Here is a 23,796-nt window from a genome sequence, read left to right as displayed (position 1 = left end):
TGTTTATTTCTAACACCTCTCTCTCAATGAGATCTTAACACTTAGATAAAGACAACCCTTTGTCAAAGATTTTCACACTTATTACAGCTAAAAAAAATGGGTGAGACTTCCAGAGGTCTCAAAAAAAAAATCCTCGAGAAGATGAATTGAAAGGAGGCCTGGTTACATTTAAGGTTTAAAAAAAAATCCCAAGCAGGAAAAAAAATCTCTTCTGGTGCTCGTTTGCTCGTTGCAGAATGGATAGAAGGGAGTCCAAGAAACTCGTAATATTTATAAAATGTCATTGTTGGGATGTCGAGACGGGATGAAATACTGCTCCGTATTTGAGAGGACTAAATACGATCCCACTGGAACAAAGTTTTAAGATTTAATCAGAAGATAAGCAGCATCTGCTGTGCTTTAGCATTTCATTTTCTTGGCAATTTCTGGTTGTAGTAATGGAAAACTGGATGATACTCTGGGAGGAGAGGGAAATAAACTTTTCTTATTCATACAGTAAATTCAAATTCAGTAGAGCAAGTAGTAGAATCTGGTGGATAATATATTTCATTTTGAAGGATCAGAAAGGAGTTTTACATGTTTCTAAGCAATGAGTTAGATACTAATAAACATTTAACCATACCTTTCCTTTGTAAAGCGAAGCCCCACCTGGCCTTGAAGTCTTCTAAAGCACAAGTGGACTTTTCTGTTTAATTTTTAACACTTTGAATTTAGCAGTGTAAATACGTAAGCCCCTCGTACCCCGTGGCGAGCGAAGGCTGCCTCGCCCCCTCTTTACCGGTAAGGCGCTCCCCCTCGCTGGGCGGTATACCCAGCTTTCACATACCCACACCAGGCAGAAATGTATTTGCGTCTCCATACCCTGGGTAGTAAATTCTGGCTGTGTCATCCCCGGATTGATTTACCAAACCCCATCTATTTTTCCTATCTATCTATCCCCTATCTATTTTTCATTTCTAGAGTGGGATTTATCTGGAACAACTGAGGAGGGTTTGTTACTGTCTGAAGAAGAATTACTTTTTGCAATTTCCGTAGTATTTCTCAGGGGTTTTAGCAAACTGGAGATCCTCTTACGGCTTTATTATAAGTGGAAATGGCCGATTCTGTCACGCCGTGAAGTTATTAAGGTCTTTATGACGCTGAATTCTTCTGAAATGGTACATCTGAAGAACTTTGTCGCTCAAGTCTCCTCGTGTCTGTCTCTCAGCTGGCAGGGTGGAAAAGGCAAAGCAAGTTGTGTTCGCTTAGAGGTGGGGCTCTTCCCCACGCTCCTGTGAATGTTTGGGGACAAACGCTGGAGCTTGTGAACGCCCGTGGGCGTTAAACACTTGTGAGAATTTTGGTGCGCGGCGCCGTCCTTCAGGCGCTGTGAAAAACGAGGAGAAAGGTGGCGAAGGAGAAGTTTGGGCTGCGTTCCTTGTGGTTTTCAAAGAGCTGTGTGAAGTAAATACGACTTTCATTAAAGGGAGATGATTTTCCTGGACAATAATGCGAGGAAAGATGCTCCGCAGATTGTTTAAAAAAATGAAAAAAGCCTTTATTTCATAAAGGTTTGGAGTTTGTTGTATTGAATCTCGGCTAAGCTTTGCTTGAAGTGTCTATTCGGAGGCGTTTAGAGAGGATTTGTAATGGGAGCTGCAAAGGAGTAATGTAGAAGATCAGACCAAAAAGAACACGGTAAAAATAACCCACATTCTCGGAAGCGGGGCTTTATTTGGTGTATTTTGCGGCCTCTCGGAAGTCGCCCACCGGGCCGCGGCGGGGAAGCTGGTGGATGCGAACGCTTTCTGCGGGAGCCGCTTTCTCGGATGGCGTCGCCTGCGCGGATTTGAGGGCGAGTTTGTGTTTTGGAGTTGTCTTAACGTGAGATTTCTCATTCCCCGCCCGCGTTATGGAGAAGGATCGTCGGGTTTTGGGTTTTTTTAATCACCTTGAAAGAGTTATAAAACCCCTTGAAAATTATATTTTAATTTTCTGCCACCAGAAGCCTTAATTTCTCCATTTTGTTGATTTGAACGCGCACCACAAATGCTATATTAGCAAACATATTTTCTGTACCGTGTCATGGAAGAAGCTGAATGTTCATGGAAGCTGTGTGATCCCATAGGAAGCAAGCCAGATTCTGTTTGCGCCCTGCCCAACCTCCTGAAAAACACCCCCCTCCCCCTTTTTTTTTGTAGAAAATGATCTTTTCTAGGCTGCTCCTCGAGGTGTTCTAATGTGCTAAAAAAAAAACGCTGTGCATTTTTATTCAGTTTTGTAATGTCAAATGGCTTTACACGTTTCGTACTGTTCCATGTGTTAGTGATTATTTTTAAAGCTTTGCTGCAGTGACGCTGAACCACATGGCGCTGAGCAGCGGGACGTTTTGCTCTTAAAAGCTGGGCATGTGGCAAAGTACCTTGTTGAGATGGAATTTAAACTTACAAAATCCTGGCAGAAGCGTTTGATTTCCTATAGGTGATGTCCAGAATGTGAAAGTGTGAACACCGTCACGCGTATGCGTGTGTAAGTTTACAGATAAGCGACCTGGGGTTTCCTTTTGCCGCCGCCTTTAATTTATTTTTTAAGAGTGCTTCTTCGGTTGTCTGATGTTGAGGATGCTGGAGGATTTACTAGTTAGATAATAATTTCCTACAGCTTGGGAAGGAAAACAGATCTTGCTCTGGAATTAAAAAAGCAACTTCAGCTTAGACGCAAAGTGACTTTATTTTCACCAGGATTTAGGAGAGCGTAGTCATTCCTGTAGTGTGGAATTAAAGCGGCGGTAAGAAGTTGCGCATACAGAAGTCTGAAAATGGATTGTTTTCCATAATTCTGATAGCTGTACTTAAAGTTCTAACGACAAGTGGGCAAGGCTTTCATAAAGTAATTAGAGATTGTTTTTTAATTTTAGATTTCTCTGTGATGAAATTCTTTCTGGAGCAATGAGTTACAGTTGGAAAGGAATATGGATGTGTTATTTTATGTGTCTTAATATTGAAATAAACTGATGAAAAATACTGCCAAGAGAATTTTAATCATGGGAAAAACAGGCTCCCTGAAGCCTCCCATGGAGGCTGCAGTGTATTTTGTTTTGTCGGGGACTTTCTTAGCCTGTTTAAAGAACTGAAGTGAAAGTAGAAAAAAGTGAATTTCGTTTCATTACATAATGCAAACCTTTCCCTACCATTGTCTTCATCGCCTCTTTCCCGCACAGTTTGTCTGCCAGCCAGTGATGAATCACTGACTTAGAACGGGACTCGGGGTTTTTGAGTGGGTTGAGAGATGCCTCTGCTGGGGACAGCTGAAAAATCAGGAAGAATGAGGTTAAACGTAGCTGTTCAGTCTTCATTTAAGAATCTGAGAGATGGCCTTTGCTGATGTTAAATAATTCCACATAAATTTTGCACTGCAGAGATCACCTGAATATTTTTAATCCCTTCTGGTAGGACGACAGGGTTGAGCACGCTCCTATTGGTATGGGAAAAAGAATTGCACTGAGACTTAAAAACAAAAAAAACCAAACCAAAACAAAAAAATTGCAGAGAGTAGGAAGCCTCTTTTTCAATTTCCACAAAGGCAACAGTAAATCCTGTAAGACTCAGGTGCAACACCTAATCTTTACCTTTTGTTCACGTAAAGCCATGTGCTGCTTTGATGTTCTCTCTGTACAGGGAAATGTGAATTAGGGAAAGGAAAATTAAAAAATCCAACTCAGGTATTCTCAGGTTTTTGTTACCAGCTGTCGAGCATTTTCACTTTGTTCTTTCTTGCGTTTCTGTTGATGTCAGCCTGCGCTGCTTCTCATCTAAATATAACCTAGACCATCCTCTTAAACATTTTTTTTTTTTTTTTTACCCTTGGGAGTATATCAAGTTTCTTGAAATTGAGCACAGGCAGAAAATTTTCAGATAGCTTTGAAGAGAGAGGAGATATTTTTGTGCTGAAGAGATTAAAATACAGAAAGGAAACCTTTATACCCTCCCTTCTCAAAAACGGACGGCAAAAAAAACCAAACTACTTCTACACGCACGCACACGCCATGTTTACACATAAATAAATCCTCCGGGGGGGGGGGGGGGGAAGTCATCTATCGCTCAGGATCTAAGATCTCTTCGCAGCTGGCGAGCAAATGGTGTCTCCGTCCCCTCGGGACGGGACCCAGCGGCCGCCCGTCCGTCACCTCAGCCCGCAGGGCGGCGAAGCCGCGCTCTCCCGCCCCAGCCCCGCCGCCGCCGAGCTGCTGACAGAGCGGCTGGGGGAGGGCGCCAACTCGCATTACCTCATCTGTATACTCTGGAGTAATCTATTAAAAATGCGCATTGCATAATAGATTTTTATCTCGCTCTGAAAATCCGCCGCTTTAGGTCGCCTCGTAGCCTCTGGTGGCAGCGGGGAGCTCGTCCCGGCGCTGTAATGGCGGCACGGTCGGGGGCGGGGGGGACACGGGAGGGACAGGGCGGCCGGGGCCGCCTCACCCGGGTGTCTCGAAGCGAAAGGCGGGTGGTTTCCTCGCCGCGGTGCCTTTGTGAAGGGGGGACGCGCAGCCCCGGGCCGGCGGCCGCCTCAGCGAGCGGGGAGGGCGGGTTGTTTGTGCCTGAGAACCGGTCTGAACCGGCGGGAGCCGGCCGGGCCCGCCGCCGCCGCTGCGCCGCCCTCGGGGCGGGGCCGCCCGCGCCGCCCCTCAGCCGCCCTGGAAACCCGGCGGTTAAAAATACCTCAGCTTTCTACAAAAACCTCTTTTTTTTTTTTTTTTTTTTTTTTTAAATAAAAAACCCTAACGCTGGAGCTGCTTTCGCTCTTGCGTGGAGATTTTTTTTCTCACACAGCGCAGGAAAGCGCCGCGGTTACGCAGTGAAACAGCAGCGCCTGTGTCAAAGCGAGGTCTGAGGGAGGTAACCGGCCTCTCCGTCTCAACCTTTTGAGTTTTAGGTCGCTTTTTATTTTTGAAACCTTCCTTCAGTGCCCGACGCTCTGCCCACTCTAGAAATTAGCACCGGTTTCCCCGCTGGAGGAATGAGCCCCAAAAATCCCCCAAAATGGGCGACTTTGGAGCCTGCCCCCACATCTTACCACCACCGCTGCCGTGATATGAAGCAGGTGGAACTCAGTTGTGAAATAAAATAGAAATTTCAACAATAAAATAGACATTTCAACATTGCCAGCTCCTCTGGAAGAGCCCACGCCCCCCATCTTTCATATGAATATACAATAAAATCCTTTAAAACATTATCGTCAAGTTAGGTGGCTTTTTTATTTCATACATAGTTTTCTTTGCATGAGCTGCCAAAAAAAGTGTGGACATTTTGCTGCAATTAATAACCCCCCATCCCCCGCAGTACTCCCAGTAATAGTTGGTAAGTGCTGGCTCTAAATGACAAAGCAATTAAGCCTCTTCCTAAATTTGCAGAAGTAGGTGTTTATCTAAATCTGGTCTGTCAGCCTTTGTTTCTGTAGCAGGGCCCAGGAGCTTAACTGCTGCTGCTGCTGCTTTTTCAAAGTGCATTTGATTTCTTTGCCTCTACAGGCAGAGAAAGATTTCCGTCTTTCTCCAAATTAATTTCAGGTTGAGAGTCTTAAAAATTCCTCGTGTTAGGGAGGGATGCAAAGGAAAGGGGTCCTACAAAAATATATCTATTTTATTACGATGATAACTATTTAGATCATCTCAAAAGACTTTATCGTTTTGCATTCTGTTAAAGAGATACTTTTCTTTGAATGCTGTAAAGGCTTCTTGCAATTAGATCAGAGTCTTTGTTAGCAAATACGAGGATTTCTGGCAGCTAAATCCGGACCCTCGTGTGAACTTGCCTTATCCTCTGCTGGGGGGAGAAAAACCCATGCGTTTTAAAAATACCATTTCTAAGTCACCTGCAGACAGCTGCAGGTCTGCAGGAGCGGGAGCCGCTGCCTGCTGCGAGGTTTGGCAATTTCAGGCCTTCCTAACCTCCTTTTTTTAGGAACGGTGGGAAAACCCCGAGCTATATGGAGGGCAGGGCTGCAGCCAGCGTTGGGGAACACGTCGTCCTCCTGAGCTTTGCGCCGGGCTGTTGGTTAAGCTGCCGACCGTTGCTTTTTTGCTTTTCTTCCCGCGGGCGTGCTGCAGTCTGGTGCCGTCGGTGGATTGGGTTTGACTTTGGGGTTGTGCATGCGCGCATTAACAAAATGGTCACTTCTAATTGCGTTTTTAAGGCTTTGATTTCCTTCCAAGTATTTTGCTTAATCATCTTGAGTAGGCTGAGGGAAGGAAAGAATTAGCTGAGGTCAGGGAAGTTGAAGCTGCCCGTGTTACTTCTCAGAAGCCGGGCTGCGTCTGAGGGATCCCGAAGGCAGGAAGAAATCTGCCTCCCGCTCTCTTCCTGCTGTACGCCGAAAGGGCGAGGGGAAATCAAACCCCCAAGAAGCCAAACAAAGCAGGGGAACGGCGCGGCGCGATAGGCTGTGCTGGGTGCCTCCCTCTGCACACACGGTCCAGATTCCCCTTCCTTCACAACTCGGATGTGAATCATCGCTAAAATAGATTAGAGGGATCGTAGTCTAGAAGTGCCTGCTTGTCTCCACTGATGATGAAGGGAGTCTAGACAGCTCAGATGGAGACACATACATTACAGGCACCAAAAGGTGGGGGAGTGGATTCCCGCCGTAAAGACCTTTGGAATAATGGGCAGTTTAATAATTTCTAATGAATATTCACGTGGAGGGATGAATAGCAAAAGAGGAGAGCTGTATCGAACGCTTCCTGAAAAAATACCAGTCATCACGGTGATCAAACGAAAAATCCAGCCGCCACTTGTGTTCAGCCATACATGTTACATGAAGCGTAGACAGAGCGTCCCTTCACATCTTAAACATCGGACTTGCAAATACAGTGATTTGGGGTTTTTTCCCCAAAGAGGACGTTTCTGGCTCTGCCAGAGGCGTGGATGTGGGCACTGGGATATCGTCGGGAGGAGAACCTTCCCCTTAAAACCGAAGGGCTGGGAGAACAGCTCTCTTCCAGGCCTATTTCTGAGACCTGGGCGTTAACCTTAAAAACAACTTGAAGGAGAACATGCTGTGCTTAAACTAAGGTCACAGGGATGTGAATTAACGGTAAATAAACTTACTGGGGGAAGAAAAAGAGAATATTGTCCCTCAATCTTCGCCCATTGAATTAAACGCATGCCCTTAACGTCCAAGCATCAAGCATAGTCCATCTGCGGCGTCACAAGTGCCGAAACCACCGATGATGGCATCAGGGTTTTAAGTGTGAAAGCTTCTTAGCGGGCGATTAGATATCCCTCTCGAGATCATTGCGGTCAGTGGCAATGCCGCGCGGAGAAGAGGATGCAGCACGTTTACGAGTGGAAAATCACAGACTCGGGAGAGAAGGGAGGCCTTCGATGTTGGATAGAGGAGAAACAATTTATATGTGCCAGGAGGAAGTCCTATTTTTTAAAAATCTTTAAGGGAAGCAAAAGCTGAGTTTCCAAAAGGAGGAAGAGGGAGCAGTGCACTGTGTAGATGCCATATTAATAAAACCCATGAAAACCTTGCATTATTATTTATTAAGTGCCCAAAACAAGAACAGAAAGAGCCGTTTTGGTGTGCATGGCATTAAGAAACAAGACTTCTGTGTGAGTCCCTCCTTCTCACAGGAATCCGGTAACAAAGGTAGGGGACCTGCTCTTGTGGTTCCCGACGCTTGCTGGGTTTCAGAAGCAAACAGCCCATCTCCTTCCAACCGCGGGTCCTCTCTCCTGCTGGGAGAAGTGAAACGCGGAGCCTTTCAAACACTTCTCTCTGAAAAATGACGGGGGTTCGGCGTGCAGTTGCTTTATTTAGTTCAAAGCGATGATTTTGGCTAGAAGACACTTAGAAATCTAGGGTGGCAGCAGAAGTACCTTTTGGAGAATGCTTTCTACGCGAGGGAAGTGGTTTTCAGGGCCGTCTCCTCATTTCTTCCACAGTTGCCTTATATTTTCCACAGATGCCCAGAAATCTTCATCATTTTTATACCTGGAGAAAAACATGAAAGCCTTTAGAAAGGGGAATAATTAAGGCACATCTCCAGCAGATCCTGGCAATAAGGGCATTCACATATTTTATTATCTGTCATCCGTTTGAGAGTAAAAAGCTTTTCTAGCACGATAACGGGTGAAAGAAAGGCACTGTTCTCCTCCTGAAAGTGAATTCCCAGGAATGAGCCAGCGCTGGCTCCCCACGGACAAATGGTGCCGGGCTGGGCTGATTGAGAGATGCGAAGTGCCCTACTTAATTCTGGCTGCTACAGGTTTGACCTCCTTGGATCATCTGACACCTCCTTTGCTGCAAGATCTCAAACCCTCAAATTATGTAAGATTTACACAGTTGCTTTGAAGTTAGTCCCTCCCTTCAGTGTTTGTTTACTGCCTGGTATGTCCTGTTGTCTGGATTGTGAAGGATGAATAGTCACAGAAAGGAAGCTATCGGGTTAGTGCAAATTTTCTGTCCCTCTTCGCTTTCTAAATGCGCGTGGAGTTGCGTTTATCCCTGTTTCAGAGTCCGGGAATACGCCGAAGACATCCCGCGCCGGTCGGGGCTTTGCTGGGTAAATGCTGGCGTGTAAGTTTTCGGTTCGTTTGTTTGTTTTGAGGCGGAGGGAAGCGAGGAATGGCTTGTTGTGTTTTTCCAACAAATAGATGCTATCTAACAAGTATTTCAGAAGTAGTTTGTGTTGGTTTTGCTTTTTAGCATGCAGTTTGCCTGCAACTTTTAAGAAATCACGTGTGAAAAAAGGAAGATGCTTAATTAATGCCGTATGCGTGGCTTGCAGACTGTGCCTCGCTGTGCTGCTATGGTTTGGAGGTTTTAAAGCCTGCTCTCTGTCAGCACCAAGTCCCGCAAGGGAAGCACGCAGGTGGGGCACGTGGGCTTTGCGTGTGGGAATTCCTCGGAGGACTTTTCTTCTGTCCCGTAATCTCCAGTGTACCAGCTAAATTGCCTCGCGCTGCTCCTCCTTTCCCAGCCCTGGTAACGAGATGCAGCCGCTGCCACATGGCACGGAGGCCAGGGATGTAAAGGCAGTCGATCCGAGGAGTTCTGAGGATGTAAGGCATTTTTCATTTGCATTTTTCCCTACTTTTGCATTTTTCCCACAAATACCTAAGTCCTCACCCTTGCTTTACGATCCCTGGTTCGTGCGATGGAACCGTCCCAGGCTCTTTGGGAAGGGGAGCAGGTTGTACATCTTAATGCGACGGTCAACAAAAACGGCCCTGGACTTCTGACCATGTGGAGGTCTAACCACTAAATCATAACAGATACTGCTGAATTAAATTACAACAGGATGCTTTTTCTGAAGTTACTCTTAAAAGACAAACACGAGGACCACTCTCTCATATGATTCTGGTTTTGATTTTTCAATTTGAAGGCTGGCGTTACTCTAAATAGTTGCTTGACAAATGTAAAGACACATTTTCCCCACCAACGTGATATGCATTCGCTAGGCTATAGCGCTTTACCTGTTCCGTACAAAGATTGTCCTTTTTTTTTGTTTTCGTGACTTAAGTGTTTTCTACCCATGTGAAATTTCACAGAAAGTTCTACTTTTAGTTATATTTTTATTTGCATGTGGGCAGAAAATGAAGTAATTCCCAAATATAGTCCTAGCCAAGAGATCCATCTGTTCTCTGCATTTTTAAATGGCAAATTAATCCTTAGCATACAACTCATCAAATGTCTTCTCTTTTATAATGTATGCCGCCTGAGATCACAGAAATGACTTTTTTTTTTCCCAGGCCTTCCATTTTAAGTAGTCCTTTACGTGAGAATAACAGCTACCGTTCCAGTTTGACGGAGTGCTCGTGTGCATCTCCCAGTTGCTGTAGTTGGTCTAGAAAAGGGTATGAAAGCCTCCAAAATTATTCTTCCCTTCATCTTATCAGCGTTTCTTTGAAAGTCTGTAGAAGATAGAAATTCTGTTTGAAAAATACCCTTAATAAATGTACGTATTTCTGATGGAGTAGTAGGGTCGCGTTGTCCGTTTTCTCTTAGATTTCGCTCTTTGGACAATGGTGGCCGTTTTTAGAAGTACTAAACTTCCACAGCGTTATCTGCCATAAATGGAATTTCTATATTAAGCTTTGCATGTTCCCAGTTTTACTTAAGAGGCATTGTTTATCAGCTGTGTGTCTTGGCATGCTTTTCATTGCAACTCCCATCCGAAGAACAATTCTATTTGTTTATAGGAGAGGATGCACCATTTCAAAACCGCTCCGAATCGGGAATTTCAACAAATGGCATTTTGTGTAACGCTAAAACAGTGCCTCGAAGAGGGAGGCGATGATCTCAGCCGCCTTTTGGCAGGGCAGAGCACAGGGTTAGGGGCTTGCTGCCCGCGCGGGCAGGGAGAGCGGCCCCGGGGAGTAGAAGGTAAGGAGCAGCCGAGGGTGGAGTCGACGGGCGTGCGTGGGGCCGGATGGCAGACAAATGAGAGCCGTCGGGGATGTAGGGCGTAAAAATAGTGTCAGGTTGGTTTGGGTTTTTTTTAAGGCAAGGTGCGATGCTTTTCTAAAACAGAAAGACAGAATTAATTCTGCGGGTCTGTTTGCCGTGATCTGCCGGCAGCGTGATGTTAAAAAAACATTTCTACCTCTGCAAGACTGAAATAACCTGGAGGTGAATCAGAGCTGGTGCTTCTTTGTTTTTAGCGTATGTACGAAAAAGGCTTTTCTTCTGAAAAACATCCAGTGCTCAACACAATGTCCATGTAGTTAAGGCCAAATGCTTTTAGAATTGTATTAAGAAGTGTTTATTCCCAGGAAATCATTTGACAGTGCTTTTAAGGCAAAAGAAGTTGCTTTTTACTCCTCAAGTAAACATGTAGTAACATACTTGGACACGGTAGTGATTGCATTTTAAATGGCACTTTACTATCCTGGCTTATAGACAGTACTTGGAGTAGGGTTGTTTTTTTTAAAAAAATGCTTGGTAGATCCCTTCATGAAAACAGTGCAGTTGTTGTTTAGGAAACTGCCTTTAAATGTTGCTTTCTCGGTATTTTGAAAAGATTTGGCCTCCCGCGAGCCAGGAGATCAAGTTCCTCAGCCTGCTCCCTCGGTGATTCATTGAATGACCTTGGGCAAAGCCCTTGGCCTCTTCTTACCTTATTTTTCCATCTGCAATGCAGGGGTGTTAAGACATACCTGCCTCCCGTGAGTCTTGAACTAAAATGTTTTTTTTAAGAAGATTTTGTATGCTCTGAGGTGACAGTTGCAAAATACTACTTCAGATTGTCTGCAGATAGCTGGCCAAAGCTGTTTACTTTAACAGTATTACGCTAATTTTGGCCAAAGGGTTGAAAGCGATTTTTCTTCTAGACCGAACAAGCCATTCCTCTGCCGTAACGGTGAACTCTGCCCTGACGTTTCTTTTAAAAGCCGCTGCGATCGCAGCCTTATCGGTGCCGGCAGCCCTGGGCAGCGGCTCTTCTGCAGACACGTCCCAGCGGCGCTTCAAATAATTTGGCTGAATCCCGGCGCGGTCGGAGGAGGTGGGAGTTTGGGGGGGCTGCAGCAGGACTTCTCACGGGGGCTGGTTCTTGACCCAAGGCTTCCCTAGATGAAGGTAGTGTTGAAAAACAGAGGCTTTTTGGGCTCGCGTATTCTCACACCCAGCCTCTTTCTTCCCTCTTTGCATCGGTGGAAGTTTAATTGTGGGAAAGCTACGCCAAAGAGCTGGCTTTGTACTTCACCCTCAAGGCCTCGATGACTTTAATCTTTCCCAGCGCCGAGCTCCGTCACCATGGCCGTTTGCTGAGAAAGCATTTCCTCCGGCTTCCCGGGGTTTCCTCTTTGAGCGTGAGCGGTCCCACCGTTCCCTGGGAGCATCCGCGTTCCGAAGAGGCGGCGGCTGGGGACGCAGGCAACTCCAGCTGCTCCCAAGTTCAACACCAAACCCATCCGCGGCCGAGTTAACAGCCAGCGCGGGGAGCAGAGGGCTTGGATAGCGTCTTCCCAGCAGTAGTAAGCTGTTGTGGCTCCTGAGTCAGCTGTTTGCTGCATAGATAGGCTGATATGTTTGTAACCAAGACTTTTTTTTTCCCCAGGTTAGTGGTTTTTATTCTTGGCTGTGCAAAGTTCAAGCCTGAGGACAGAGGGACGTAGGTCGAGGAGCGAGGTGGTAACGCTGGCTGTGGGTTGGGCGCAGTCTCCATCAGCCAGACAGGGATTAATATAAACGTACATATTTTTAGCGATCGTAATGGATTATTTAGTTGCAGGGAAGAATTAAAAGGAGCCCACAGCTGTCTTGAAACCCTCAGAGCATGTGATTCTGGGGGTGGGAGTAGTCCTTCGTCCTTCTGAGCAGCATCTTCATCTTTTCCATGATCCATTTCAGTTTGCTTTTGTTTCTCATCCAAGTTCAGGTGTCAGACATCATGATAAAATGACTAAAGTAAATATATCAATATGGCCTGTCACAGAAATTAAGACGTGATGTTAATACGCCAGTCACTTGGCGTGGGTTAAATATATAGTAAATATTATCTGGAGACTGTATCTTTAAAAACTTACTGGTCAAACACTGAAAAAATACTGCAAACAGCCTATATTACTTGGCCAGCTGAAAGACAGTGAGTTGTCATGGTTGTGTTGCTTTCCCATTAAACATCATTTAATTTCATTTCTTTCGATTTAGGATTCCAGCCTAGCAGGAGATTTCTTAAGTCTCCTTTCTGGGCGTGGTAAGACAGAAAAAATTAAGGGAAAGGGGATGTCCTAATTCCACTTGTCTGCAATATTTAATGATCTTTCTGCAGAGCAGTAAATGCTTTTTTTATTTGTTGTGTGCTTTTTGTGACTGTTTCCTGCTTACATGCAGTAGGTTTGTTGTTTTGGTGTTTTTTTCCCCCTCAGTAGATTGTTTTATCATAGCTGTGTGTTGTTAAATACTTCTGAGGCTGCGTGTGTGACATGTACAAACCAAAGTTCCTCGGGTGGCGAGTTCTCAGCGGCTTGAAAGGGAGCCAAGAATGTCATGCAGTCGCATCCCGGCGTGCTTTGCACCGCCAGCTCCGAAGGTGCGGGAGGCCGGGGCGACGGGCACAGGGTAATTAATTACACCAAGAGGATACTAGGTGTAGCTCTCTGCTCCCCGGCTCGCTTTTCTCCACCCTTTCGCGCCGAGCAGCCAGCGTCTGCGTATATATTGATTTAAAATGTAAAGCTTTGTTATGAAATGGAAGAGCAGAGTTCAGGCTCTTTGCGGTGTGCGCGTGTGGGCTGAGCCCCTCCAGCTGCTCGCCTGTAGTCTGCAAAATATGGTAACGACTTGTTACCTCTTGATCTCTTCATACAAACAAACTTCAGATGTTTGACTGCGTTTTCTGATATCTTTAACTTCAGGTTCAACAACTCCTCTTAACTGGGAAAAAAACCCTCGTATTTATTTCCGCAGATGTGAGAACTGTTTTTTTTTCTTACAAATACACTGATGCGGACTGGTATTACGCAGGACACATCATGTGTACAAAGCAACTACCTGCTGCTCGCCTGCATATTTAGGTCAGCGTTGGAATCGGCTCCGACAAAGAGATGCTAACCCTCTGCCCAGACCTCTTGAATTTTCATCGTGGTTATTCCTCCTTGAGCGTGGCAGAACAGCCATCTGGACTGATGGAGTCACCTGGTGGTGTCCGAGTGCTGGATGTTGGCTGGCAATAATCAGGTCTTTCTAATTCTTTTTTTCCAAACAAGACATTGGTGCATTCAGGATACTTTGACCGATTTTCTGGTGCTGTTTTCCCAGGCCCGAGAAATCTTTAACTGGCAGTTTCTTTCCGAGGCCTATTGATGATACGTGAAGTATCAGAAGGATTTATGTCTTCTGGGTAGAGCTGACCAGCACACAGCGCTGTCACTAGCCGACTTTTCCAGCTGGTGTTTTTTGCATAGAGATCATCTACGGTGACTTAACTCGGATCTGGAAAGGGAGGGACGAGAAAAAAAAGGTTCCTGTTGCTTCCGACTGTACATTAACTTTGGATTTCCTGACCCGACTCGGGAATCTGCTGCTGACATCAGCCGTGAGAATAACCTGCCCTCGGCTGGGACTCGTGCTGCGGGCGGTTGTCCTGTGTTATTGTCCTGGATAGATCTTTCTAGGAGATAATCTTTACTTAGAGATTATTTTGACAGGGTATTGAATCATAGCTGATCTAGGCAGAGTTCCTGATTTCAGTTAATTTTGGCAGGAAAAACAGGTAATCGCTCTGCATATTTCTGTAAAAAAAATCCTGGATCATTTACCAGTTCTGGTTAAACATTTTTTGAAGGCAGCTATTAAAAAAAAAAAACCTTCTCATTTTTTCTTTTTTTTCCTGCTGAGATTTGGCACATGTTCCCTTGAAAAATGAAAAGGCTTTCCACTGATTTTAGGTGGCTTGTTTCTTAACTCGCTTTGACAATCGGAGGTTGGTTTTGTTTCGTTTTGTTTTTCAAACCTGAAGTTTGGCAGCGTGTCGCCCGCAGCGCGTGTTAGTGCTTCTTTCTGCTTTATTTTCCACGAAGGCTGCGGCGTTTCCAGCTCGCCGTAAGGAGGGTAGTCACCAGCCTTCCAGCTGACTCACCGTTCTCAAATCAATTCACAGAAATGACGATTGCCCCACATTTTAAAATTGCAAAAGGGTAGGGCAAGTTGTGAGATCCCTTGATTCAGCGCAGCTGCCATTGACGAAAAGCAGCGGGTATCCTGTTACATCGACTGGTTCGGAGTCTCTTTTATCTCCTTTTTGCTGGGGAACAAAGAGAACGGCTCGCTTTGTATTCTTCGCTCAAGCGCTTTCATTTTTCATACGTGAACGGAGCGTAACTTCATAGTTGCTAGAACTGCAAGACGCAATTACTTGAAAATGAGGCATTTCTGCGGAAACGAGGACTGGTTATATAGGTTGCGCGCACCCAGGATTTGAAATGTCATTTTTGTAGTTATAAGCGAGAAAAGGAAAATTCTGCGTGCTAAATTAGCTGCAGCGTGCTGAAACCAGGCATCTTTGGGGCTCCTTTTTGTGCGCTGAACCCCATTGCCGGATTCTCACGCACTGAGTCTTTGGGACTCAGCCCATATGGATAAAACTTGGAAGACTGGGTTATGAAGAGGTTTTATCTTGATTAATACGCAATAGATCCATAGATAAATACCGTGAGTAAGAACACACGCGTCCTATATGCTTGTAAAATACCGTAGGCAATTATGGAGGGCAGATTAGTATTTTAAAAGGGCTTGTAAACTATGCTTGTAGTAGAGCGCACGTGCAAGAGAAGGATTTCATGTCCACCTCCTTATTAAAGTAAGAACGATCTCCTTTATAGCTAATGTTTTCCATCTGATTTTGCCAGCAGTCAAATAAAAAAATCTCTTATTCTGCATTGCTATGATGCTATGATAAAAGCTGGAGTGAAACTAATTTTAGAAGCTGTCTGGGCCGGACAAAAGAGCATCTGAAATCCTTCCCAGTTAAAACTTCAAGTTATTCATAAATGAGCACACGTCACCAGAAGAAGTCTGCAAAGCACCGAAGAGGCAACCAAAGCTGTAAGCCCGAGATGTTTAAAAAAGCAAATTCCCAGCACGGGCTCCCTCTCCGTGAAACGCGTGTGTTGTGACAGCTCAGGAGATGGGTTTTTCTGCGCGCTGGCATTCTGCTCCGCTGAGTTTACATGGATGTTGAAGAGCAGGTTTTCCCGTGTTGGGAAAGGGCTGTGTGCCAGAGCACGCTCTGCTTCTGGAAAAAGTCATCGCGGGTTTAATACTGTTAGCGGAAGCGCAAAATGAAGTTACAAAGCCATTTTCTTACGCCGTTTTTGGCCTGCCCCGAGACCTATTGATTACTTGAAATACTTTCAAGAAGCGGGATATCAGAGCTGTGGTTTTAACCTGTCTGTTACATTCCCATGTTAAAATTGCCCTTGCTTGTTTTTCTAAAATTAATTGTGCCAGAAGAATTTTTAATAACTTATTTTCTGCGAGTTGGCAAAGGACAGTTGTTTTCAAAATTACTCACAGGGAAAAGAAAAGCCATATTCTCATTTTAATATTCTGGGAACATGTCCTTGTGCAGCTTACGTGCTTTAGTTTTGTGTATTTTTTAAAGCTGGGGTAGTTGAAAGAGAGTTCTGTTTTTCTGCTTGAGACTACACATAATTCACTGTCAGATGCTTTATTTTGATTCTGCTGTGTGCTATAACTGGATGACACAGCAGCTATAATTAACTCTTCCATCATTCTCCTATTCACAGAACATAAAACCTTTGACTTACTTTTGAATTATTATATCCATGTTTCTTCAATTGGAAAAGTGATGAGGCTTTCCCTAAAGAAAGGGGAATTGTTCTTGCCACCATTTTTTTCCCTTTCTAAAAACAGAGTCAGGAAATAATGAAATTTTTTTCTGCAATGTCTCAGAAAGTCTTGATTTGCTTAGGGAAGCGTATCCCTAAAACTCCCTGGGGAAGTGGAAATTAATCAGCATGATCCTTGTTTCCCAAAGTTGCGTGGAATTCAAACTTTTGTTGTAGAATTTATCACCCTGTTAGACTGCTGTTTCATCGCTTGGACGTCTTGTGGTGTTACCTGGAGATTATCTTTTTTTTTTCCCAGTGGAATGCTGTGATTTTAACAGCATGTTCCATATTTTAAACATTCTCATAAAAAAAAAAGCTAAAAATAGCCTGTTCCCATGTTAAAGCACTGCTTAAATAGAAATTCAATGCTGCCTCTTACTTAAAAGATACAATCTTAGCAAAGTAGAATATTTAAAATGCTTGAGGAAGTACGTAGTTGATCATAATACCCAGCATCAAGACGTGAGAAGGGAAAGTAAAAATGCGTACGGGGCAGAGGCTTGCTGCAGCCCTAAAATCTTATTTTAGCCTTCCCCAGGGGAATGGCAAACCACGCAGTACTGCTCTCAGCTTGGGAATTATTTTCAGATTCTCCCCACACACATTCTCTGACTATATTTGTGTATTAAACTAAGTTTCTCTTCTTTTTGACGGTTTATTTCATAGTAGTAGGCGATTGCTGATGTTACCCCTTGAGACTACTGAGGGCCTGTTCACGTCGAGTCGGGTTTGTCCTCCTTTTCCCAAAATGCTGTAGAGAAGAATTTCAATTTAAGGAGGGCTTGAGGTGATGCAGCATCGCCAGAGTTAGCAGAAGGGTAGGAGGCAGAGGGGATGGGATAAATGGGCAAAAGATGAAGAGTGAATTGCAGCATGCTTCACTTGTAGCAATGAAATAGTTTATTAATGAGGAGGGCATGAAAGCAGGTGGCACAAGTGCAGGTGAGACAGAAAGAAAGGCGGTTCACAAATTCGGAAGAAAAATGAGGCCGTGAACGGGCATCTCGGTAGGAAATTCAGAGCTGAGAAGCACGAGGGACTGTAGATGGGAAGGGGAAACGTGATTGTGTATCCCGTACCAGGTTGGGTGGTGCGGGGCGGCTGCCCCTCGGTGAGCGGATCGCAGGGCCTGCCTCGGAAGAGGAGGGCAGGAGGAAGGGCTCCGTTTTTCCCTCCTTTTCTGGCATGGCTTTATTTTCTCTCCTTTCCCAAAGCGACGCTGAACTTCCTCCTCCGGGGACGGAGGAGTAGGAGGAGAGTGTGTGGGAAAGGCACCGACGTGTGAAGCGGCTCGATGTCAACTGGACGGGAGGGTTGCAAGGAGAGGGTGAGAGTGGGAGGAGAGTTTCTCATGTTTATTATTACTTCTGCATTTTTGACCTTTTTGTTTGGTTTTGTTTTGGTCTGGTGTGTTTTTATATCCTCCTTCGATTGTTTGTAAGCATTTCGGGACAGAGATTGCCTCCTTTTCTGCGCCTCCAAATATAATGGGGACAGAGCCCAGGGGCTTTTAGTAATGTGCCACAGCTCTCGTTACACCAAGATGTTCAGAAAAAAACCCAAACCAAACACTTTTCTGGAATGTTTTAAGAAAAATGACTCTGTCGCTGTTACCCTGGCATTACATAAACTGTACTCTCGCAAAAAAGGAGTGTAGTAGAAGGGGTCACAAAATCAAATAATGAAAATGATTAGAAGCCTGAAATGGTTTCCCCGAGAAAAGACTAGAAAAAGTTAAATGGTTTAATGTAAAGAGGGAATATAAGAAGCCTGCGAAATACTTTAAGATAAGAAAAAGATAAACTTGCTTATCGTTTTTCTGATGTGGAGAGGAGCAGAAAAATTAGATCGAAAGCAGCAAATTTAAAACTGACGGGGTTATTTTTGTACGTGGCAGATCTCCCCCCTCCAGCCTCCGAGTTAAAATTCCAGCAGAATTTTTTAGAAGGCTGCTCGTGTAATGGAGAATGAGAGTCTCCAGGGTTATGTCAGACAAAATTATTTTTAGCAATGTTATAAGCCCTCATGCCTCGGGGAAGAAATCAGCCACTGAAGAAGATGACGTGTCCCCACTGGGCAAGCTTTAATAACATTATTCTCTGTATTTCTTACTCTCCTGCGAAGCATCTAACGATCTGCACCGTCAAGAGTCGGTGGACTAGACTGACTCCCTGTATGATCTAATATGCAAATCCTGTTCTGCCGTAATTATTGTTTATAAAAGATGTTCTGGGGTCTGAATTCTTCATACCCTGAAGTTGGCCGCTGAGGCTGAGCTTGCAAGCAGTGTTTGCTGGTTGGTACGTCGCCTAGGCTATTCTTGAGCAAAAACCTGCCGTGGTTTTCTCGCACGAGGTTTTCGTATCATCAGAGGTACGGATCTTTTAAAAAAGATATGCAGGAGGCAATAAGGAGAGCTCTAGGGTCGACTCTCGGATTGACAGCGGCGCCTGAGAGCACGATAATATTTCTTTTTTGTATGTGAGAGCGCAGGGAGGGATTTTTAGGCTTCAGCAGACCTGTGTACCCTCTCTGTATTTCTCCAGTCTTCCCACACAGCTCCTAAGCTGATACAACATTGTATTACACTTAATTAAATCTACGCTATTGTCACGGCGCGTAACAGGATCTGTCTGACATTTTACCCATATTCCGTTTCCCTGACTGTCTCCTCTGAGGGCTTTGTAGGAGAATATTTGTAGAATGACTTAAATTCCTATGTATAACTGGGCCGTGTTACGGAAACTGGATTTTCTGCGTCAAGCGAAGGAGAGAGAAAGGCCTGTAGATGAACAAAAACTCTTGATGTTTTGCTTTCTAATTCAAATACCTGTGTCCTCTGGTCGCTTTGCATCTCCGTGCACTCATCTGTCCTTTCCGTCATGCCCTTTACAGCAGTGACTCCAGCAGCAGCTCGAGCGACGAGTCCCCAGCGCGGTCGGTTCAGTCGACAGCCGTCCCAGCGCCCGCGTCCCAGCTGATTCCATCTCTGGAGAAAGATGAACCCCGGAAAAGTTTTGGGATCAAGGTTCAAAATCTTCCAGTGCGCTCAACAGGTAAATTCACTTGGGAAAGTGAAATAGGGAAAAAGGGAATAGGAAGCGGGTTAGGGACCGGTTAAATAAACTTTATCATGTCTTTGACATGGCAGCCACGTGCTGCCTCCGAGGACAGGATTCTCTCTCTGCTTCTGCCTTGGTTCTTGTGTGACGGTGGGAAAATTGCTTAATTAGTGACCATCTGTGAGAAATCTTGCAGGTCCCTAGCTCGAGTCCCTAGGCTTGAGTACTTACAGCTACTGGAGCTGGTGCTTTGAACAGTAATGTGGATTTCCCCAGGGAAAAACCTGAAGCATCTCAAATTTTTCACTTAGAACTTGGACCGTTTGTTCTCGCCATGCCTCAGTTTCTTTTTTAATACAAAAACTTTAGGGTTTTCTCTTGCAGCGTTGAGTGCTGTACAACACTCATGAGCATATTTGTAATGGCATTGAATATTGCACGGTAAATAATGCAAGAAACCGCACGCTGAGGAGTGCACATGATTACTCTCTGTTCCCTGGGCTGAGTGCAGGAGAGATCCCACAGCAAAAACCAGCATGGGATCATTTGTAAAACAGTTGTAACATAATTCATGGATACAAAGGCACTGGTTGAATTAAAATAATATGTATTAACTTGGTGAGCAGCATACCTCACAATATTAATATTATTTCTATAGATTTTATTTCTGTAATATTGCTTGAAGTGACACGACGCCGAGGTAAATACCCCATAGATCCCAGGCGGATTGTGTGATCGTGAGTCAGATTTTGCAAAATCTGACGGATCTGCCTAGTTGTCTTTCTGAATTGACTGACCTGAACGCTGTATAACTTTGATCTCTGTTCCAGGTGCCTCATCCCAGCTTTGGAAAACTGCTCTATGCAGTATCCACGTGGGATTATTAAGGAAGTAACACTGTTTATTTCTTCTTCATCACAAATTGGATGTCTCTTAGAAGTAATAACCACACGCTGCCAGCTTTAGCAATGTAAAACCTTGCGTGTGTAGTTTCTTGCGTTTAAAAATGAAGGCAAAGAGAAAGATCAGCCAGAAGCTTTTGGCATTGGCAAAATTAACATCCAAAATTAAAAAGGCACTTCTGTGAACATTGAGATCCAGGTTAAACGGGGTGCAGTCACATTTGAGAAGGAAGATCAGATTTCTTCATGTCTTTCATGGTGCTATTAAATTGGTAAAAAATGTGTTTTAGTAGTACTAATGTTTATTTGTTGGTTTAGATACAAGCCTTAAAGATGGACTTTTCCACGAATTCAAGAAGTACGGAAAGGTGACATCGGTGCAGATTCACGGGGCTTCTGAGGAACGGTATGGACTGGTGTTCTTCCGACAGCAGGAGGACCAGGAAAAAGCACTAAATGCCTCAAAAGGAAAACTTTTCTTTGGCATGCAGATTGAGGTCACGGCCTGGATAGGACCAGGTAAGGTCCATGCCCTTCTTGCACCGGACACCTGACGGCTCCGGGCGTATTCACGGGCGGTTGTAAAGAGGCAGCATAGGAGTGAGAAACGTTAAAACTGCCTTTCTGCAGAAACATAATTTAAAGAAACTGTGAAATACGCCAGAATAAATTCCAGAGCAAGAAGAGTGGATGCTCCTCGGTCAAAGAGGGAGAGATTTCCAGTCTGAAACCTCAGAGAAGGAAATCTGCCATCCTCTCAGAACAGTGGGATCTGCTGGCTGCTGGAAGAAACAATCTCATCTTCTGTGTCTCAGCAGAGCAGAAGCCAGTGGGTGGTGTAAGCATAGCACTGAGTCCTCAAAGGCTTGGCTTTTCTGCTTTTAATTAAAACAGCTAACGATGGCTGCATTTTTGAGGCTAAGGCAGCATAGCCCAAATGACCAACCAGTGAAAACTGTAGCATTGAGCACGTGGTTGTCAGTCTGTACTTCAGTTGCTTGTTTAAAAATTGATTTGTGAAAACAAACTTCTTCCACGTGCTGTTCCCCCTGAAGTGGAGTGAAGCCTTATTTGAATTCGTGGTAGGCATTAATATTTGTTAAAAGAAAAAATTTCTAGAGAAGCAGTTGGAGTATGCAGCTGCTTTTCACCTGGGGATGCTCAAATTCCTCGGCACTCACACAGTGGTGTGATGCAGAGATTTCAAATTCCATCTAAATAACACAATTCACAAGTGTAGTACTGCATATTTTTGTCAAAGACATTGGTTACTCTCGCTCAGATCATATCTGCTCGTCAGGAAGTAGCCTTGAACAAACAAATCGACGCGAAGCAAACCCACATGAAAAACACCTCCGTGCGTTACAAATTTCTTCCTCTCTTTTGCTTCTAGAAACAGAAAGCGAGAATGAATTTCGTCCTTTGGATGAAAGGATAGATGAGTTTCACCCGAAAGCAACAAGAACTCTCTTCATCGGCAACTTGGAGAAAACAACCACCTACCATGACCTTCGCAACATCTTTCAGCGCTTTGGTGGAATAGTGGTATGTGAATTCTCTGTGCTGCGTAGGGTGTCATTGCCCGTTCATTTTGTACAGACCCGTAAAACGCTACGAGCAGTAGTAAATCGTAACATCGATGACAGATAATTCAGTCTTTATACAATAATCTGAGTCATTCATCTTGCTAGAATGTATCTGAAAGCTTTTCTTTGCGTTTAGAGTGAAATCCTAGCACACGTGTATTGAGGGGATAACTTAGCAGTAGAAACAGTCCTAGGAGCATTTATCAGAAAGGCGTCTTCTGCTAGCTCAGAGTGTTTGCAGAAAGCCTACCCAGGCGGTTGGGGTGTAAACACGCCTGGTGGTGTTTTCACGTTGAATCGGTACAGCTCTCTGAAGGCTCAGTTTCCTGTTGACTTCTGAAACAAAGGGCTTAGTTGCTGCGTGTGGAAGTAGCCATCGGCTATCGCAGCCTGTGCCCTGACGCTAGGGCAGAAGAGGCGCGGAGCAGATGGGTTAGTGATGACACACGTGGGATTTGGGCTTTCAGCTGAGCAGGCCTATCTGAACGAGAGAGAGCAGCAGCCATCCCCCTCTCCTCTCCTCGCGCCACTTTCTATCGAGTCGTACCAATATTGCATTTAAGAGAAAATTTCCAGAAAAGTAAAGTAACTATCCACGATCAGTTGAATTAATTGAATCTGGGCTTCAGCACTGATAGTTTCTGTACTCGCTGGTAGCTGTGGCTGCTTATGAAAACGTTGTGCCTTATTCATTCTGCTCTGAAATATTTTTGTAACCGTTGAGGTATCAGTCACGCGTACCAGGAACCCCATACGTACTTCCCCCCAAAAAGAAGGGGAGGCGTGCTTCCGTATACGATGTGGACAAATATAAAATATACATTTTATGATGTCTGCCAGCTCTTGTGCATCCGGCCTCTGCTGCATCCTTGACATCAACACTGATTTACGAATTCACGCAGTGCCTGCGGCTCAAACCCTTTTCTAATGTTACGCCAGCAGAGCTGTCCTGATAAAGATGCTTATCAGAGGTAGTGCGCTGTCTTGTAAATTGGCTTTTCTGTGAAATAGTGCTGTCCTGTCGACTTTATTAATCGGTCAGAATTTGGCAACAGTGCTACTTTGCACAGTTTCCATGAGAACTTAACAAGCTCAGGTGCAAAAGGGACCAGCTTTATAACCTTCCCGATGGGTAATGAGCAAAGTAATGATATTTTATTTGCCTGTCAGAAGGAATTGCTTGCCCAGGGTGAGTGGTCAAGTAATAATTTGCCACAGTTGCAATAGTGCTACTTCAGACTCTTGGAAATGTAGTCCTCTATTCGTATTCCACTTAAATCATTAGGCCAGGGCTATAGAAGTCTAATAGTTGTGTAAATCTCCCTGTTTACTTCTGTTTTCCCAGATAAAGAGCTCTTGGGTGAGACCGTATCAAACCGCTGCCTTGTCCCTAAATTTATTAACCATGAAATTAGTCTGTCCTGGATATTGGAACGGTTGTGCTTAAATTCCTGTGCTGGCGCTGGCATGCAGCTCATAAAGGAAACTTGTGCTATTTAAACAAATAAAACGAAACACTCCACCTTCTATTTTCAGCTCGGAATGAATCATAATCCTTTCGGTACATTTGCCAGTACTAGTGCTGAGCTTGAATGTTAACCAAATGTCAACTCCAAGCTCGCTGGGTTTTTTAAATTGATTAAAATCAGCCTTTATTAGGCTTTCATAGCTTTCTCGTGACTGTGCTTACTTTTGAATGGGCCTGTGGTGGCTTGGGGTCAAATACCAGTGGCGACAGAAGTTAAGGATCTTTTTTACCTTTGCCCTGTCAGTGCCAAGTTGGTTCAAGAGACGAGTCCAGCATCACTTTCTGTTTCTAGGAACAGGATGGATCATGTTTATTTGGAAAAGAAACCCCGCTTGCCTCTTGGCTCAGAAATGAGGATCGGAGCAAGTTGTT

At 44.6% G+C, this 23,796-nt stretch overlaps 1 protein-coding gene across 5 annotated transcripts in view; it reads left to right on the top strand.

Annotated features, from left to right (window-relative positions):
- SPEN (spen family transcriptional repressor) overlaps positions 1–23,796 on the top strand; it is a 66,865-nt gene that overhangs the window by 24,602 nt on the left and 18,467 nt on the right. For all 5 annotated transcript variants that reach the window (XM_082328843.1, XM_082328841.1, XM_082328840.1 and 2 more), the window contains 3 exons: positions 19,242–19,402; positions 20,629–20,829; positions 21,704–21,855. In XM_082328843.1, the coding sequence (XP_082184969.1) occupies positions 19,242–19,402; positions 20,629–20,829; positions 21,704–21,855 (514 nt within the window). The remainder of the gene's footprint in view (positions 1–19,241; positions 19,403–20,628; positions 20,830–21,703; positions 21,856–23,796) is intronic.

This window comes from Platalea leucorodia (assembly GCF_965183815.1).
Source record: "Platalea leucorodia genome assembly, chromosome: 17".
Lineage (NCBI taxonomy): Eukaryota > Metazoa > Chordata > Aves > Pelecaniformes > Threskiornithidae > Platalea > Platalea leucorodia.
The sequence above is the reverse complement of the archived record's forward strand: the minus strand, read 5'-3'. Positions and strand labels throughout refer to the sequence as shown.